A 19190-nucleotide genomic window follows, 5' to 3' on the forward strand; every position below is an offset into this window, starting at 1 on the left:
GTGGTAGGTCATTTGAAAGGGCGTTTAATTCTCTATTCAGTAATATAAACATTAATATCATCAGGTATTTATACAGGGTTGCCAAAAAAAAATTTTGAATTAAATTAATTGGCGCAAAAAGAAAAATGTATGTAATTTATTTAACTCAAAATACATTGTACTGCTGTCAGAAAATAGAAAAAAAGGTTTATTTCACAAATAAACATTTCTTTTCGCTTAAATTAAATCACAAACAGCCTCCCTCCTACCTATTGGCAGTTTAAACTTTTAATTTAAGCTAAAAGCAATGTTTATTTGCAAAATAAACATTTTTTTCTATTTTCTGACAGCAATAGAACGTATTTTGAGTTAAATAAATTACATGCATTCTTCTTCTTGCGTCAATTAATTTAATTCAAAATTTTTTTTGGCCTCCCTGTATAAATATTGATATTAATGTTTATAATACTGAATAGAGAATTGAACGCCTTTGTAAATGAGCTACAACACGAACCCATATTCCTATTTAAAAAAATAATTACGTCATCACGCTCGGATGGATGACGTCACTAGTTTGAAATATATGCCAAGAAATTTAATTTAAAAATAAAAATCGACCTGTTTCGGGATTTTTCTCTAAAATCGTCCATTTTAGAGAAAATGAATTTATTCCATAATTTAGCCCCTCTCTGTATATCAGGAGACCGGCGACAATCTAACCAATAGTTTAGCAATAATTAAAATGTTAATTAAAAAATTTCGGTCGAAATAATAACCAGAAAGATTATGATACACCAGAATAACTATGATTTTCATATAAAAAAGCACTATACCTATTCAACGTACCTTACAGGATTGAAATTGGACCATTTGAGCGGTCTCAGGAATGTTATAAAGAAACAATTTTTTGGCTTATAAACAAATAAAACCCCTCAGAAAATATTAGATTAAATTAAATTAAGTTAACGCTATTCAAAAGAGCACGGCTTCTGTGTCCTTTTCGAAGAAAAACAAATTGAATTGCGAGGAGTGATTCCAGGTATAACCGGTCAAATTTGACCGGCATTTGCGACAGAGTTATAAACAACAGGATTTTAATCTTTGAACCATTAGATACCTTTTAATTCCGGTCCTCTTTGTACATACAAATTTTCATATCTTCAAGACACTCATAACAAAAAAGATTTATGTCACTGTCACCAAATTATTTAATTATTGATAAATAATTACTTCCCTCAAATTTTAGTTGAAAATTAAAGATTTTGTTTGGAAAACCCGAATTTTCCGAAGAAAATTTCCGTCGAAGGAAATTGGAATAAATTATCAATGTGCAGAATTAAATTACTGTCAATTTTTATGTGAGTGTTTTGGTTTAAAGTTAAAATTTTCGGAGTTATAGAGCAATAATAAAAAAAAAGATTTCGGAGCGCTAATTTGTTTATAAACAAAATAGCACACTTTCTGTGGACTTTGCACAGCTATATTACTAATATAGGAAATCTTAAGATTTGATTTCAGCATGTCCAGCAATAAAATAGCTGGTAATTAATTTTCCTTGTTTTTTACTAATTTTCCCAGATTATTACCTCACATCTTTCATTGAGTTGATGATTCATGTTGTGGACATTCTCAATTATTATATTTCTAATTTAATACTATTCTATCTAATTCCTCAAAACAAGCAAATTTCAATTAAAACCAGCTATATTATAATACCTTTTGATTTAGTTTTCCTTGCAAGAAATAAACAAAACACATCTAAACTAAACCTAACCTCGCTTTTGGCCATTCATTCATCTCCGTGTCAAACAGTGATATGGGAGAATATCACTGGTGTCAAATAATTTCGACAGTCGCCATATTGAAAGCGACTTGTTTTTGGTCGAAATTTGATTTAGAATCAGGGCCCCTATTTCACATGGGACTATAGGCAACACACAAAACACATTTGTTACAGTGGTTTCCTATCTAGCAGGTTTCAGTTTTGTACAGATCAACCTAAGTAAACCTAAATCCTTTTAATTTGTAATACCTTAAAAACATATTATAATGGCTGAAAGATATACATAAACCTAATTTGTTTATTTGGTTATGAAGAAAGCCACGAACAATTTGTATCTTATCGGTTAATGGATTGAGTTCGCGTCAACAGAACGTGCACATTGCATTTTAATAAATTTATTGCAGTATGTATTAGTTTTCTCGAAATTTCGAGAATTTTCCTTTTTATCATACAAATGAGCGGCTTTCACCTTGCCATTACCTCTTGAACGAATTCGTTAACATTGACATACATAATTAGCCGCAATTTCAAGGTTATGTGTACTCGTATACCAGTCCTGTGATTTCGACAAAACAATTTTTCTGTGAAAATGTATAATATAATTTTCTTATAAAATTTAGTTTGTTAATATTTTTTTTAAATTCGCTTATTATTATACGGTATGTTTGCGTTAATAGTTGTTTAGAAAGGAATATTTACAGACATTTATACTTTGGTGGCTTAATACTATGATAGATCGTAAAGAAGAATCTAGAATTGGAATATTATGTTGAGATGGACATGAATATGGCCATAAACTTTCTCTATATCGTTCTTTTTACTTTTACTGATAATAAAGGCATAGACAGAAATGATCAAATCGAGTAAACCAGAAAACACAAATGCTTATGGGGAAGCTATAAACAGCTATAAACTGCCCTCTTTTGACAAACGTTGGAACTGTAAAGGCTGGATTTTGTCAACTCTAATTTTCAATCTCTGCTCTGAAAGAATATTTAGCGAAACTTTGCATGAAACCGAAAAGGACATTCTACTAAACGGGTAACAGTTCAACAAATTAAGATATGCAGATAACACAGTAGTATTTGTGGACAACCTAGAATACCTGCAAGTTCTTATGAACAAAATCACGTATTACATTCAACAATGTGGACTCGATATACATATACGTATATAAGACAAAGCCCATAATAATTTGCGCCAGAAAACGATAACAGGTGAACTCTACGTCAACCAAACCCCAGTAGGAAGAGTGACGCCGCACTACAACTACCTTAGCACCATAATAAATGAAGAATGGACCAACAACCACGAAAGAAAAGGGCGCTTAGGAAAAGATAGACCCACCTTCAACCGAACGAGGGCCTTATTCAAGAGGACCAAGACAACCTCTGTCTTGGTATAAAAGTAAGGGTAAAAACATGCCGAAGATACATGGATGAGCGCGGTGTAGGTTGCGATCGCGGTCGCTCCATCGATATCAAAACAAACCTTCATTTTCTTATGAGGTCGCACATACCAAAGTAGTTCATAGAAATAAGGAAAAAAATATCCTGTTGGTGACACAACCCCCTCCAGGCCGAAACCAATTTTTTTGAGTAGTATGGACATCTATATTAACAACCTATATGTTTCCTGCAGCCGATTTTGATGATATACATAGTTATAAACAAATGAAGATCAAAAAACGGTAAATTTTCGCTTTTTTCGTCTATAACCAAAAAGTTAAGTATTTTAAACAAATTTGAGAGTGAGAAACTCATAAATCTTATAAAAACTTCAATATGGCGTTACTTGCATATGTCTATCCTTATTGGTTGCTTAGAAAATTGCAAAATAAATCATAAATTTTGAGTTTTTATAAATATTCATAACTTATGTAAAAATTAACTTAGAACGTTCTTATTGCACGGAATACTGAGACTTCTGGTGCTTAAGTCATACCCTAAATTTCAAAGCAATTGGTCAAATAGTTTGATCAAATTGATCAAAAATTGATCAAATAGTAAAAAGTATTTAATTTGTTTATCCCAAATTAATTTTTTTTGCAACGCTATAAGTCAGAAAATGACGAAGTTACACTAATACTTTGGATAGTTTATGAAAGAAGAAGATTTATAATATTATTTTAATTAAAAAAAAATGACAAAAAATAATTGTAAATACTGCAACATTATTTTGCAAAAACATGTGAATTAAAAAAAGGGGGGCCAACTTCGTCCCTAATTGTCCTAGGACAATTGTTTTTCTTTCTAAATATGTATAAAATTTCAGTATTTCAAAATATGAAAATAGCTATTTGTATAACAAGGGAGGAAAGTGCTACTTTTCCTCCCGAGAATGAAGTTTAGTAATCATTCAAGGGAGGAAAAGGCACTTTACTCCCATGTTATACATATGGTTTTTCCACCTTCCTCAAATAACAAGTCATTTTTTCATTTTTACTTAATTTATTTATGTAACTAACCAACAAAATTTATTAGAACTAAAACTAACAAGTAGGTACAATATAACTGTCAACTGTCAAATTATTAATGTAAACATTGTTAAATCAGAATAACAATTTACTGTTTTTACCGTTCTGCAAAATACAGAGTGTTTTTAAATAAACGTTAAAATGCATAGATACTTTTCCTCCCTAGGGAAGAAAAGTACAACTTTGCTCCCTACAATCAGGTCCGGAAAAGTATACTTTCGGTAGAGGTAGCTGGAAAAATAATTTTTCTACGGGTAACGGTTAAAAAGTTATTCTAATTATTTATTAAGTACGCAAAAAATCGACGTGTTTTTGCAAAATAATTTTACACTGTTTAAAATTACTTTTTGTCATTTTTTTTTATTAAGTCGATAGTATAAATGTTCTTCTTCCATAAACTGTCAGAAGTCTTACTGTAACCTCCTAATTTTTGTGGCTTATAGTGTTGCAAAAAAAAATGAATTTGGGATAAACAACTTAACTAACTTTTAAACTATGTGACCAATTGCTTTGAAATTTAAAATATAATTTAAACAATAGATGTCTCAGCAATTCGTGTAATAAGAAGGTTCTAAGTTAATTTTTATATAAGTTATGAATATTTATAAAAACTCAAAATTTATGATTTATTTTGCAATTTTCTAAGCAACCAATAAGGATAAATATATTCAGCGAACGGCATATTGAAATTTTTAGACGGTTTATGAGTTTCTTACTCTCAAATTTGTTTAAAATGCTTAACTTTTTGGTTATAGACGAAAAAAGCGAAAATTTACCGTTTTTTTATCTTCATTTGTTTATAACTATGTATATCATCAAAATCGGCTGCAGGAAACATAAAGGTTATTAATATAGATGTCCATACTACTCAAAAAATTTGGTTTCGGCCTGGAGGGGGATGTGTCACGAGAAAAATCTTATTTCTCTGGACTAAAGATGTATCACCCGTTCACCCTCGCGACCTTGCATAGCGGTTTACAGCTATGTCGATGCCAAAACAGGATACGGAAAGTATCTTCGGTATGTTCTGCCCGTCATCGATGTAAACCTCGACCACGATCGCGACCTACACCGCGCTCATCCATGTATCTTCGGCATGTTTTTACCGTAAAATTGTGCGATGATACGTCTTTTCAGTCCTTTGAAATATGCCTTTTTGCGATGTTGCTGTATCGGAGAATGCTTAAGATTCCGTGGACCGACCTAGTTACAAATGAGGAGGTTCACAGAAGCATGAAGAAGAACCGACAGGTACTGCCCACTATCAAATCTTGAAAGTTGCAATACTTCGAATACATAATATGAAATGAATTCAGATATGAAGTCCTATAAGTTATCCTGCAAGGAGAAATATTTTGGAAAGCGTGGTTCAGGAAGTAGAAGAACATCTTGGTTAAAGAACCTCTGAACCTGGTTCATCACAACATCTGTGAAGCTTTTCCCTGCAGATAGAGATTGCCATGATGATCGCCAACATTCGTCACAGATAGGCACATCAACAAGAAGTCTGTTGTCCCATATTTATAAAACGTTTAGAACAAAAATTAGTTTTCTATCAGCCTAAGGAGAAAACTGGGCTTAGGGCAGGCTATAGAACCAATGATCACCTACAAGCACTAAAAATACTGATTTAAAAATGTTTTGAGTATAATAAACCCTTCATGTTGATATTCGTCGACTTCAAAAAAGCTTTTGATACCTCGAGACAGCTACATATAACTGAGAAATTTGATCTCACACTTCTGATTCTAGAGTTGCAACCGGAACTACTGTTCTAAAGTCGTCGAAATAGTACAAGCGATGTATTATTCGACGCGCCTTAGCAAGACGAGAACAAATTTATGCTTCTGTTTTTATATCGCCTTCGGTTAAAAAGTTGTAGTAACACTTTAAGTCGCAGAAATAGTACATGTGATATATCAATCAAGGCGATTTGAAAAGCCGAGCTTGAATATGTAGTTTCGATTAAAAATTCATGACCGGAGTTTGTAAAAATGACTCAAAATAAGGAAAATCGTATATCAAACCTCGCCGGTTCTACTTCCAGTCAAGTTGGGTTAATACCTAGGAGTCCAGTTGCTTGTTATAATTGAAAACGCCCATGTATTAATTTTCGAATGATAGAATTCATATAAATACAAAATCTAATTAAATATTCATCGTTTACTGATTTAGTACGATATCATTCAAAAGAAAAACAAAGAACATTCCCACGCATTATAATTCATTATAATTTTTCTGCGCATTACACGGTTTCCTTATATAAAGATGAAAGGAAAACCGATTCCTACGTAATAGCAAACGTTGATATAATCTCATTATACAGAATGAACTTATTTGTCGAAACTAACTGCCGATTTCATATCGGTATTCAAGGTGGTTTGTTATTTATTGTTATTTTAAATTAGGCTTGACTAGCAGAACTTTTGCGACGACAATCACGTCAAGTTGAAAATTTAAAGATTCATAGGGAGGTTAAAATAAAACTGTAGAATATGATGGTTCTAAAAAAACAAACAGGCGTTAGCCACTCACCCAGTCTCAATAATCACTTGACAGTTTCGAAGGCAGCAAGTCTGTCGCATTGTAAGAAAAGTGTCTCATTACATTGCCCTATTACATCCTCAGTACACAGAAGAAATAAACATGAGAATCGGACAAGCTAGGGCAACATTTAACAAGATGAGAAAAGTATTATGCAGTAGAGATCTTAGTTTGCAACTCAAAATAAGAATACTACGTTCATATGTGTTTTCGGTGCTGCTGTATGGGGTGGAGGCCTGGACCTTAAAGAAAGAAATAAGCGATCGACTTGAAGCATTCGAGATGTGGACCTACCGAAGAATATTAAAAATAAGTTGGGTAGACCGAATAACAAATGTTGAGGTCCTCAGAAAGATGAAAAAGGAAATCATGAATACGATTAAGATAAGAAAGTTACAATATCTCGTTATGAGAGGGGATAAATATGTATTGCTGCAAACCGTAATGCAGGGAAAAATACAGGGAAAACGAAGTATTGGAAGAAGACACATCTCCCGGCTCAACAATCTGAGAAAGTGGTATAATAGGGAACTTGCATAATTTTTTAAATATTAAAATGATATTAAAAAACATAAGGTAACATGATCTTAAAACGCTTGCATGCGAAAAAAACAAATATTTTTAACCCGTACGCTAATTACGACGCTTTGAAAATGCTATAAAATTCAAATATCTTAGGAGGCTCTTGAACGTCCTTCTATTGGTCCGACGTCACGGGCCACGGGCTAGCAGTCGGAAACAACGCGATTAGGGTAGGTATCACGGGTATATTACATTTTAATCGTCTTTAATGGAAAATTCCTAGGTATTATTTATGTTCATCTTATATATTGTAATATAGTTCCCCAATCAGCTTAGTTTTAAACTGAATTGATAAAGTTGAGTGCTACTTTGTAAAGAGTTTAAAACGCATAATATGACGGACGAGGGTAAGTCTGACAACTTACCTACCGTTGATGTCTTCATGGTGGCAACTTTTATAAAAAGTAGTGAAAGCTATTCTATTGGAGAAATGCGAGGTGTCAAGGCAAATAAGTAAGCGTTATTAATAAGCATGTTTAAACCGTTTATAACAATAGTTTGGTACCATATATATTATAGTATACGGTTTACCCCGTGAGTTTGATCTACCTACCTCTAATCGAAGGATTTCGTATATCCTGGAAAAGATTATGGTGTAATTTGCATTATAATAAATAAAGATTATATTTTATTGTAATGTTTATTAGTACCTACTAGAGCCTTTCATTATTGTGTTCAAAGCTTTCTGAGAAAAGATTATGGTGATTAGCAGACGTACCGATAGAACGTGTACATAGCCCACAAAATCCTTCTTTACAAAGTTAATAATACGCATAAATAAGAAGAATCATTATTGTAATTTTACAAGTTAATATCTTTATCATCTCAGCTTATACTTACACCGCATCCCTCGGTAGACCGCAAGCTATAGTAGAAACCCGACTGTAGACCGCATACTATAGCAGCACCAATACTTTTTAGTTACTCTTACTTTTATTACTAAAAGTTTTGTTTATTTTTAAGTTACTTGTTTCTTCTTTGTTCTTCAACACAAGAAACGACAAAAGTAATTTCATAAAAAAGAACTTTTTGATACATGTCAACAGAGATAAAATGTTAATATTTTGCCTGTCACAGAAAAAATCATTTTTGCCACAGAGTAAAAAAAGATATTTCAACTATATTATTTATCTATGGGCAAACTGCATTAAATGCAATAGCCCACCGAACAGGCAAACGATACGAGTGGCCTATGACGTCAGACCCCAGCTCTCGCTTTTGAAGTTGTTTGAAACGGAAATTTTAGGCGCGGAACTTTGATCATATGTTGTACGTACACTATTCATTGTTCAGACGTAATATTTTGAATATAACATTTTAAAACATAAATTAACAATTTTATGCAAAAAAAATTTTTAGTGCAAGTTCCCTATTGCAGTTCCGTCGACTTGTTTAGAGCTGCAATCTCAAAAGTGAAAATAGCTGTGATGATTACCAACCTCCTTAGAGGAGACGATACCTAAAGAAGAAGAAGAATTACATCATCGGTTTATACAGATGCCCAGAAACGTAGTAAATTAAAATAAGGTGCAAAATAATTTCTGCCAAACTTCAAGATTTTCGAGGGTCTTTGGAGCGATAGATTGCACCCGTCTCAGCAAGACCGTTTCACACTTTGCTCTTCCTGTTAGTGATTTATTAAATAGATGTTTTCCTTGGAGGTAAATTGGTAGACGGGGAACAATGCAGTGGGCCCAAAGATTTCCAGAACTTACATCATTTAATTTTTTCGTATGGGGTTATTTAAAATCAAAAGTTTACATCGATCATCCACAAAAAGATTGAAAAATAGAATTAGATAGAAAATTCGTAATATATCTTTAGAATTGATCTACAATCTTTAAGACGGTTGTTGTCGTCGGTTCAATTACTGCCTAGAGGCAATTTAAACATTTAATTGAAGCGAAAAGCAATTTTTATGTGTCTAATTAGCATTTTTTCTGTTTTTTGACAGCAGTAAAATGTATTTTGTATTAACTAAATTACATACATACTTTTTGTTGTGTAATTTAATATCAAAAATTAAAAAATTTTCCTCATACTGTAGAAAAAATTATACGCCTGGATTCCGCTTACCAAAAAAAAGTTCATTAATAGCAAGCTGACAATTTGTTAATAGCTTAACGGTGTCTAGTCGCACAAACTTTGATGAAGGGGAACACTGGAACAGGGGAAGTTTTAATTATGGAACAGGTTACAGGTTTCGAACGTCAAACTACGAAAACGTCTCATGTATTTTGTCGGACATAACTTCCAATTGATTTGTTACCCTTTCATTAAACTCTCATGCAAAAATCAGACTGCTATTTATCACCAACATAATTCCTGTCATTTGAAATGTTCTACATGTCGGACTTATTAAAACGCCTAAAATATTTGTCGGATAAAATATTTTTCATATATTATATAAAGTTTGCTATTGAATAAACTTAAAAACAACCTACTAGTTTTCACAATTATAAACTTGTCAGGACGACACGTTCCACAATTAAAACTTCCCCTGTTCCAGTGTTCCCATACATCAAAATTTGTCCGACTAGACACCGTTAAGCTATTAACAAATTTTCAGCTTGCTAGTAATCAACTTTTTCTTGGTACGCTGGATTCAGCCTATTGTGTTACTGTTTAGACTTATTGAACAACCCCTATTCTGATTTAAAATAATCATCGATTATGCCATCATTATTCCTTGTACGCTTATATCGAGATATGCCCAACGACAGCGTAATTCATGTCATAATGGGATCAGAAATTAACTACCATAGAAAGTTCATGGTCTGTCTCAAGGAACAGTACTTCATTCACCATTGCCTGTTTAACCTCTATATTTCATATATGCCTACAAGCACATCTGCTTACATTTTTTCTCTGACGACAGAGCTCTACAACTCCAGAAAATTATTTCTCTTATTATCTCCTCTATTTTTCCTCGGATTATGCATTCGAAGATGTCGTATTTTACTCCGCTCAATATATATATCCGATATATTGCAGATATTTTCTTTTATTGTCCTTTACACTTCTTCGCTCACTATATTTTGCCACCGAAATTTCGATGAAATTTTGTGTGCATAAACAAATTAAAATTTTCTGTTTTTTAAATTCTGTCTGTTAAATTTTCTCATTGTGTTAAGGGGGAAGTCTACTGTGACAAGGGAAAAAAACAGGCCGATTTTCCGGATTTTTTTTTTCTAACAAAATATAACTCGTACATTAAATTAAATTAAACCGACACTCCTTCAAGCGCAGGTCCGTTTTTTTTTAGGTGCCCAAACGGTGTACATGAATTCTCATTTTTTTTATATCGTTTTTTGTTTAATTGTTATAAACAATAATAACATCAAATTTGGGCAAAAAAATAGAAAATAATTTCAAGAATTTTTTTTTCGGCACCAAAATTTTTTATCGACAAAATCCTCCGTCAGACGAGAGTCAATAATATGTAGATGATAACCATATTTTGGTTTTTGTTTAAAATCACCCAGACGTGAGATTTCATGTACACCGTTTGGGCACCTAAAAAAACGGAACTGCGCTTGAAGGAGTGCCACGACGGCAATTTTGAATATTTCGACTTGAAAATTTTTTTACAAATACTGAATATATAATAAAGATGACGGTTTAATTTAATTTAATGTACGAGTCACATTTTGTTAGAAAAAAAAATCCGGAAAATCTCTTTTCTCTTGTCACAGTACACTTCCCCCTTAAATAGATGTCGCTACAGCGTTTAAAAGCAAATTATTTTGTATAATTTTCCTTACTAAAACAGTTGGTATTTTGATTCAGAGCAGACCACAGGCCTCTCTGAAGATTCCAATAAGGTGAAACTTACATAAGAGAATGAAATATTAGCTGTTTTTAATTTTCTCTTAGTTTTACTCCTATTATGAGTACATGGAATCAACATTCGATATAAGTTTACCTTATATACATATTGAACAAACCCGACACGGGTTGTGAAATGCAATCTTAGATTCCCCCTTGTCTGCACCATTTATCGTTCGTTTGCCTTGCAAATTTCAGAAGGCACTGATTTAGGTTGTCACCAGAAAGTTGGTTGCAACGGTAGAAGTTTTAAATGTTCGGATCTAGACCAGAAGAATTTTGAATCAGGTTCTTTGCTCCAGAGTCTTCAGCTTAAGTCTGCATGAAACCGCATTGTTTGCGGGTTTCTCTTGACCGGATCACAGTATAAAGAGGGACAATAGAACCACTCTCCGAAAAATTGGAAGTAAAATCTGTAGTCGCGCATGGCGACCGCGCAATGTTCTTAGTCGATTTTACCCCACTCTCGCATTGCTAGTCGCATAGAAACGTACGGATTTTAACAGGAAAAACCCGCATCCACCACTGGTGAATTACCAATTGCGTACTGTCGGTATTACTTCTTGAGATCAAAGCGCCGACAGAGGAGTGGTTTCACTGTGTAACCTCTATATACTGTGACCGGATCATGCCCAGTAAGTAAACCAATTATGATTCTGAACTGATTTCTACTTGTTTTCTGCATCGGTTCAGCCTGATTAGTGCATATTCAGGGTACGCGTACCCTGGACGATACACCTAATTATTAATAGAACTCGACTTCAACACAATACTTATCACAATTACCAACCAATATATATTGAGGTATATGTTGGACACATAGAAAGAAGAAAGGAAGGTATGGAGAGATTAGTGTTGAAGGCAAAATATATGGTAAAAGAACCCAAGGAAGATTGTCACACCAAGTAAGAAGCTCCACCGGTTACTCTCTGTCTGAGACAGCAGACCACGCCCAGGAGAGAGAAGAATGGATACCAATCATACATAGGTTACCATAAAATCACCACATCCTTAGTGGCAGGGGAGCAAAGTATGCTAAATGTGCAGTCACTCGAGCGTTATGGGGACCTATTGGGTTGTGAGGAGTAGGTCCTAAAACAAAAAAAAAGTTAAGTAAAGTTTTCCATTTTAGTGGGGACTTTCCATTTTTTTATTTAATTTTCCATTTCCGACAATCGCTGTTTTCGATTATAGCGCCATCTATCCGTAATTCAAAAAAATGTCTCGAATAAAAGTTACTTATTTCTACGTAAGGAATCCAAATCTGCAATAAAAAATGGGGGCTCCCATTTAAGATTTTAAAGTAACCCCCCACCCCACCTCCTTGGAGGTCGTGTTTGGTGTCATTCGATAGATTTTTCAAAAATATTGAATAAGTGTATTTTTCAGTTTTCGATCTGAAGTACATTTCGCGAAATATCGCGGGATTCGTACTTAAAATTTTAAATTTATTCCCCACCCCACTCCGTGGGAAGTCGTGTTTGGTATCATTCGATAGATTTTTGAAAAATATTGAGCATGTATTTTTTAGTTTTTCGATCTGTCATTCATTTCGCGAAATATTCGCGTTTTTCTTGTGAAACTTTGGGACTCACCCATTTTCTTAAGCCCCGCTCAAATCGTCAGATTTTTTTAAATGTACACTGTTTGTCATGTACTTAACTTACCTTATCTTAATCTAACGATTTCGAGTTTTTCTAAGGATAGATTTTTTTCGGCCCCCCCTGAACGAACTCCCCTGCATTAAGAACCAATATAATGGTAGAGGTACATTTTCAGGATACAAGGATTCTCCCCATGTAATAATCTGACTCGCTCGAGTAACTGCAAAAATCCCTTCTTGGGCTCCCCTACCATAGGGCGCGTCCATAGTGCACGCTGGTTTCCGTGTCAGAAAGCCGAATCCGTGTGCGAATAATCCTAATAACAGCGCGTAGGTGCATTGGACAAGACCGTTTAAATACTAAGGATTATTGACACACGGACCAGGACTCGGCAGAAGGAGTTATGTTGTGTTCGGATCCTGGTATTTTCCAGCCGCTGACGGTGATTTTGAGCACTCCTAAAGCTCTGGACCTAGTTGATCCTCTTATGGCAAATCGACAGGGTTTTTTGGTTCTCTTAAAATAGTCTCTGCACCGATGTATTTTGTAGATGACGGAATAACTAATTTTTTAATATTTATAATTTTTAATGTCTGAATCACAGATGAATATTTTTGGATTTAAGGCAACAGTTTTTGGTAACTAAACCCATAATGTGGGCTTAATAACATGTCATCATCATAATCAGTAGCTCGACAACCCTTTTTGGGTCCTGGCTTATTCTAGGATTTTCCGCCATTCTGTTCTGCTCCTTGCTTTGTTCTTCCAGTGGGTAATCTCAAAGTGTTTTCAGATCTTGTTCCACTTGTTCCATGTATCTAAGTTTGGGTCTTCCCTCTGACCTTCTCCCTCCTGGTGTTTGCCTCATTATATGTTTTGGTGTTTCGGTCTCCAACATCCGTTCAACATGGCCCATCCAGCGCAGACGTCCGATATTTATGGATGTTATGACGTCGGGTTCGTTGTATGCTGCGTATAGTTCAAAATTATATCTTCTGCGCCATACGTCATTTTCTTTCACCCCCTTATATATGTGTCTGAAGATCGTTCAAACGTACCTAATAAGTTCTCATCGCTTTTCGACAGTGTCCATGTTTCTGATCCATATATAATGACCGGTTTTATTAGGGTTTTGTATATTTTGCATTTGGTTTTTCTCGTGATGTTGTTAGATCTTAGATGTTTAATTAGTCCATTATATGTTTTATTAGCAATATGTATTCTTCTCTTAACTTCTTCGCTGACATTGTTATCTGCGGTAACTAGTGAACCTAGATATGTAAAAAAATTTACGCTTTTGATGTTATAGTCTCCTATTGTCAGATTCTGTAGGTTTCTTTGGCCTGTGGATTATGTATTTGGTTTTTATTTCATTAATATTTAGGCCACTATTTTGTGCCGCTCTTTCTATCGCATTAAATGCTTCTATCATTTCTCTTTTGCTTCTAGCTATGATATCAACATCATCTGCAATTGCCAATATTTGTACACTTTTTGTTATTATTGCTCCTCTGGTGTTGAATTTTGACTCTCTAATTATTTTTCTAATGTGATGTTGAATAGAATACAGGAAAGGCATATCCCTGTTGTAGGCCCGTTCTATTAATAAACATGTATTTACAATAAATAATCTAGCAACATATTAAGATTCTTTCGTAATTCTTTCCTAAACACTTAACATCTTTCTGTTTTTTGCCTTTCTTCTTACCAAAAAATTGGTAATATTGAAAATTATGTTCATTGCACACTTCTTCGGCTATTGCAGTCCAAACAATTATACTTTTCTTAGAATCAGAAGTTAAGCGTGAAATCGATATAAATCTTAACAGTTTGAAAGCGCCGGTTATATATTTATATAATTCGTAATTATGTAGTTGTAGTCCATGCAATCTCTGCAACCTGTTTTTGCACATACAAATAAGTAATATTAGTTATCGAGGAAATTATTAAACAAAAATTCTTCCTCGACGTTCACTTTGATCAGTAGTTGTCGTCTAGTTCTTCAAATGTGTCGTTTCGGTGCCATATGGATTATTACTGGGGCGCTGTGCCGACAAGAATCAGAATGTTCAATAGGTAAATTAGTTAGTAGATTCGGCTGCAAATTAATAATTTAATAAATATAGTACTAAAATTACGTTGTGTTTCCTAAATTGTCGCAAATGTAACCCCCCGTTAACCTTTGGATGACCAAGGGGGGTAAATTTGGACCCCAGCGTATGTTTTTCTTTAATAAATTCAAAAGTATTTTCAATTTTTATCTCATTATTTTTTTGTTTTACTTTAATATCATCCTAGATATCCTCATATTTTGAAATAAAAAAAATTCCCTATATTTTACAAATAAAAAATATATTCTGAAGTTAATGTTTAGTAAAATACCGTCTATTATGTGGAATTCCAAGTAGTTTTACACTGCGCGTTATCAAAATCTATTTTTAGACTGTGGCGCCTGTTATGTACGAATCATGGCAATCCTGTTTGCTACACTTAGTCATTATTATTATTTCCTGGCGGATAGTATTATAGTTTCTTAGTATTTTGTGTACATATAAGATATGGCCCGCAAATATCTTACTGAGGCTGAATTACAGGAAATTGTTACTGCTAGCGATTTTTATGGTGATAATATAGATAGAAGATGAAATAGTATCAGAAAACGAGGATGTATTGTTGGATGAAGATTTAAATGCTGAAAACATTCATTCTAGGTCATTTTTAACCTGGGGTCATTTTTTACCCCCGTTGGTCATCCGTGTAACAAAAAAGGTTGGTCATCGGAAGGTTAAAATAGGCAAAATTTCCTCCCTACCAGAATTCAATTTTTTAAGTCTTTTTACGATATGTGATTAAAAAAATAAGACTCAGCTCAATTTTAACCCTCCGCCCTCCTTCCTCGACCCCCACCCGCACCACCAAAAACGTTATATATTCGTTTTTATTTATTTTTAAGTAGGATGCAAACAATTTAAAAATTTCAAAAAATTCAAACGCATGGTTGAGACCACAAAGTCTGTGTATTTTTTATTTTTTAAGACCCGTAGGTTGAGTGTACAGGGTGTTATTCACTATATTTTGACCCCCTGTAAACGGCTTCATTTACAGAATTAGAAAAAAATGTTAAATACAAAAGTTATTCGATTTTTAAATTATGATTTTTTGACATATATATCATACTAGTGACGTCATCCATCTGAGCGTGATGACGTAATCGACTATTTTTTTAAATGAGAATAGGGGTCGTGTGCTAGTAATATAAACATTAAGATATTTGTTTATACAGGGTGTCCAAAAATTTTTTTTAATTAAATTAATTAACACAAAAATAAGAGTGTATGTAATTTATTTAATTCAAAATACATTCTACTGCTGTCAGAAAACAGAAATAAATGTTAATTGAACAAATAAACATTACTTTTCACTTAAATTCAATGTTCAAGCTGCCACCCATCTGCCTCTCGGCAGTTTAAACATTGAATTTTAGCAAGTAGCAATGTTCATTTGTGCAATAAACTTTTATTTCTGTTTTCTAACAGCAGTAGAAGATATTTTGAAATAAATAAATTACATACATTCTTCTTTTTGTGTCAATTAATTTAATTAAAAAAAATTTTTTTTGACACCCTGTATACATAATTATCTTAATGTTTATATTACTGAATAGAGAATTGAATACCCTTTCAAATGAGCTATCACACGACCCCTATTCTCATTAAAAAATAGTCGATTACGTCATCACGCCCAGATGGATGACGTCACTAATATGATATATATGTCAAAAGATCATAATTTAAAAATCGAATAACTTTTGCATTTAATATTTTTTTCTAATTCTGTAAATAAAGCAGTTTACAGGGGGGCAAAATATAGTGAATAACCCTGTACATAACTTCAAAATCCATTTTTTTTTTTGAGATGGCTGCAGGTTAAATTTTTTTTATTTTGCCTATTTTATCAAAAAGTATATTTTTCATTTTTTCATTTTTCCGTAAAGTGCGCTACCATAAATCCGGGAAACTGATTTTTAGTGGGTTTTTGGGGATTTTTTCAATTATATAAACTTCCAAATAGATCAAATCAACGTTTTTGAAGTAACTGAGTCCTTTATGGTATTCGAAAATAGGAGAAACCTTCACATCCACCAAAAACGTGGGGGTTTTTGGGTGTTCTTTTGGGAGTTCAAACGCGATTCTCCTATTTTCGATTACCCCAAAGGACTTAGTTACTTCAAATTATATAAAACCTATAAACAAGACTTCATTTGATCTATTTTGAAGTCTAGAAGGGAAAAAATCTCCAAAAAAACAGTTTTTTGGTTTTTGGAGGTGATGCGTCGTACGGAAAAATCTGAACAAAAAATAGAAATATAGTTTTGGATTAAATACTCAAAAAATAGACCTACAGCCATCTCAAAAAAAAATTAATACACAAAAATATTTTTTAAAAGAAATATTTGATTATCACATCACACTAAATTTTATTTTTTTTGACCCCTGTACCTTATTAAAATAAACATTATAGAAGTTATCAGGGACTTTCGGCCCTTAGTAATAATGTAATCTTTCATTCTGCGATTAAAGTTTTCAAAAATACTAATTAGTTGTATCAGGATTAAAAAAAAATTAATGCATTTAAATAGAATTAGACCAAGATTTTGCGCCTACCCCCTTAACAATTTTTCTTCTGAATGAGTGGGAAAAGAAAAGTATTTTTGAACTGTGTAAAATTTATTAATTCCTAGCTGAGCGCTTTCGGCTTCAATGCCATCTTCGGAGCTATGGTCAAATGTTTTAAGTATCACTATAAAGGTACGTATCCATACAAGGGTGATCCGCGCTCGGTGCAGCAGCTCCACATAGTGAATAGGTTGGTGATCGCCGCTCGGCGCTCACCCTTTTCGATTCAACCGGTTTGCGGTTTATATTTAGAAGAGCGCATGTCGTATCCATTTGAGCAGCTACACCGAGCGCGGATGACCCTTGTATGGATACGTACCTTAAAAAGATGCATCTCATTTTTTGTATTGAAAAAAACGTATGTAGTTTTTAGCAAACCTTGTTTGGAGGTTGAATTGTTATATTTAAAACATTGTAAAAGTTAAAAAAAAAAAACATCAAGAGCAGCACATGGGACTTTCACAAAAACACATTAAAATTTTTGATCATTGTAGAGTTCAAGAACCCACCACCTTATGTAGAAGCAAATGGCAGAAAGTATTCAGTGTCTTATTATTAGAAAAAATAAAATTTTATCAAGTAACGGTCGAATTCAATAATATTTAACACCATAAAGTCACATTATTTTAAAATTTCGAAAACTTTTCTTGTTGATAATTAAATTGGTGAATAAAACCACTCTGTAGCGCCGCTCCTATTTTACTAGACTGTGATTAATGTGTACTAAGTCCTTGATGTAGATTTATTACCTCTTTGTCTTCATGCAAACCGCAGCTTAGATCCGAATTAGAAGATCGTTTACTATTTTTTAGGAAATCGTTAATTATTCTTGAAAAATTGTGGTTGATCATATCTTTATTTCCTAATCGACTTATTTAGATGCTGAAGTTATCATTGTGGTTATATTAATTTGTTTGTTAAGGTTCAATGAAAATCATTCAGTCTTAAAAGAATACAATAGAAACAAATTTTACTTCTGACTAGAATCTATAAATAGCCTAGTTCAGCCGAGAGAACAGCAATATAGTTTATGGATACTACGTACCAATAGGCCATTGACCAAACAACTTAGTTCAACCGTTTTAAAACTTTTTTTTGTAACCCCTAACAAAACTCGTTGACTTCTTGCTTTAGCTGTTATACAATGATTATAGATGTTAAAATATGGATTTTATTAAACTAAACTAAGGATATTCGCTAAACGAAATCGCAACTAGAAATCTACGTTATAAAGTGTTCTTCCAGTACTTCCTCGTAGTTTCTTCCATTTTTTACGGTCCAGTTCTAGTTTTACGGACGGTTTTACGGTCGCATATTCTTTCCAGTCCCTACTTCATTGTTCCCATTTCTTCTATGTCAATCCAGGCGGCATCAAACCACTTCCTTTGTGGTCTTCATATTTTTTTCTTTCTTATTATGTTCTCCTGCTTGCAGACCTCTTAGGATGTTTCTTTCTTTTGGTATTCGTAAAATATGTCTCAACCATCCACTCTGTGCCCTACTTTCTGATATTTTGAACCTCTTATAAATATCCATTAGCTTGTTCTTTTGCGCCTATCCTACTAAAAACTTTTCACAAAATGTTCCTCTTCCCTTGCTTCTTTTCTCAAAAATAATTCAGGTATCTACCTGAATTTACTGGTTTCCTGTACCAATCAACTAAGATAGTAATATTTGAATTATAATTATTGGTCTTACCATAAACAGTCAATAAAAGT

General features: G+C 33.3%; 1 protein-coding gene across 4 annotated transcripts in view; it reads left to right on the plus strand.

The window, feature by feature from the left end:
- Positions 1-19190, plus strand: part of LOC114329587 (WD repeat-containing protein 47) — a 313869-nt gene that overhangs the window by 118541 nt on the left and 176138 nt on the right. The window contains exon 1 of one of the 4 annotated variants that reach the window (XM_028278754.2): positions 14755-14872. The exons of the other annotated variants lie outside the window; for them this stretch is intronic. Within the exon in view, the coding sequence (XP_028134555.1) occupies positions 14823-14872 (50 nt within the window). The 5' untranslated portion in view covers positions 14755-14822. Of the gene's footprint in view, positions 1-14754; positions 14873-19190 lie in introns of those variants that run through there. 4 annotated transcript variants of the gene reach the window in all.

Source organism: Diabrotica virgifera, chromosome 5 (assembly GCF_917563875.1).
Source record: "Diabrotica virgifera virgifera chromosome 5, PGI_DIABVI_V3a".
Lineage (NCBI taxonomy): Eukaryota > Metazoa > Arthropoda > Insecta > Coleoptera > Chrysomelidae > Diabrotica > Diabrotica virgifera.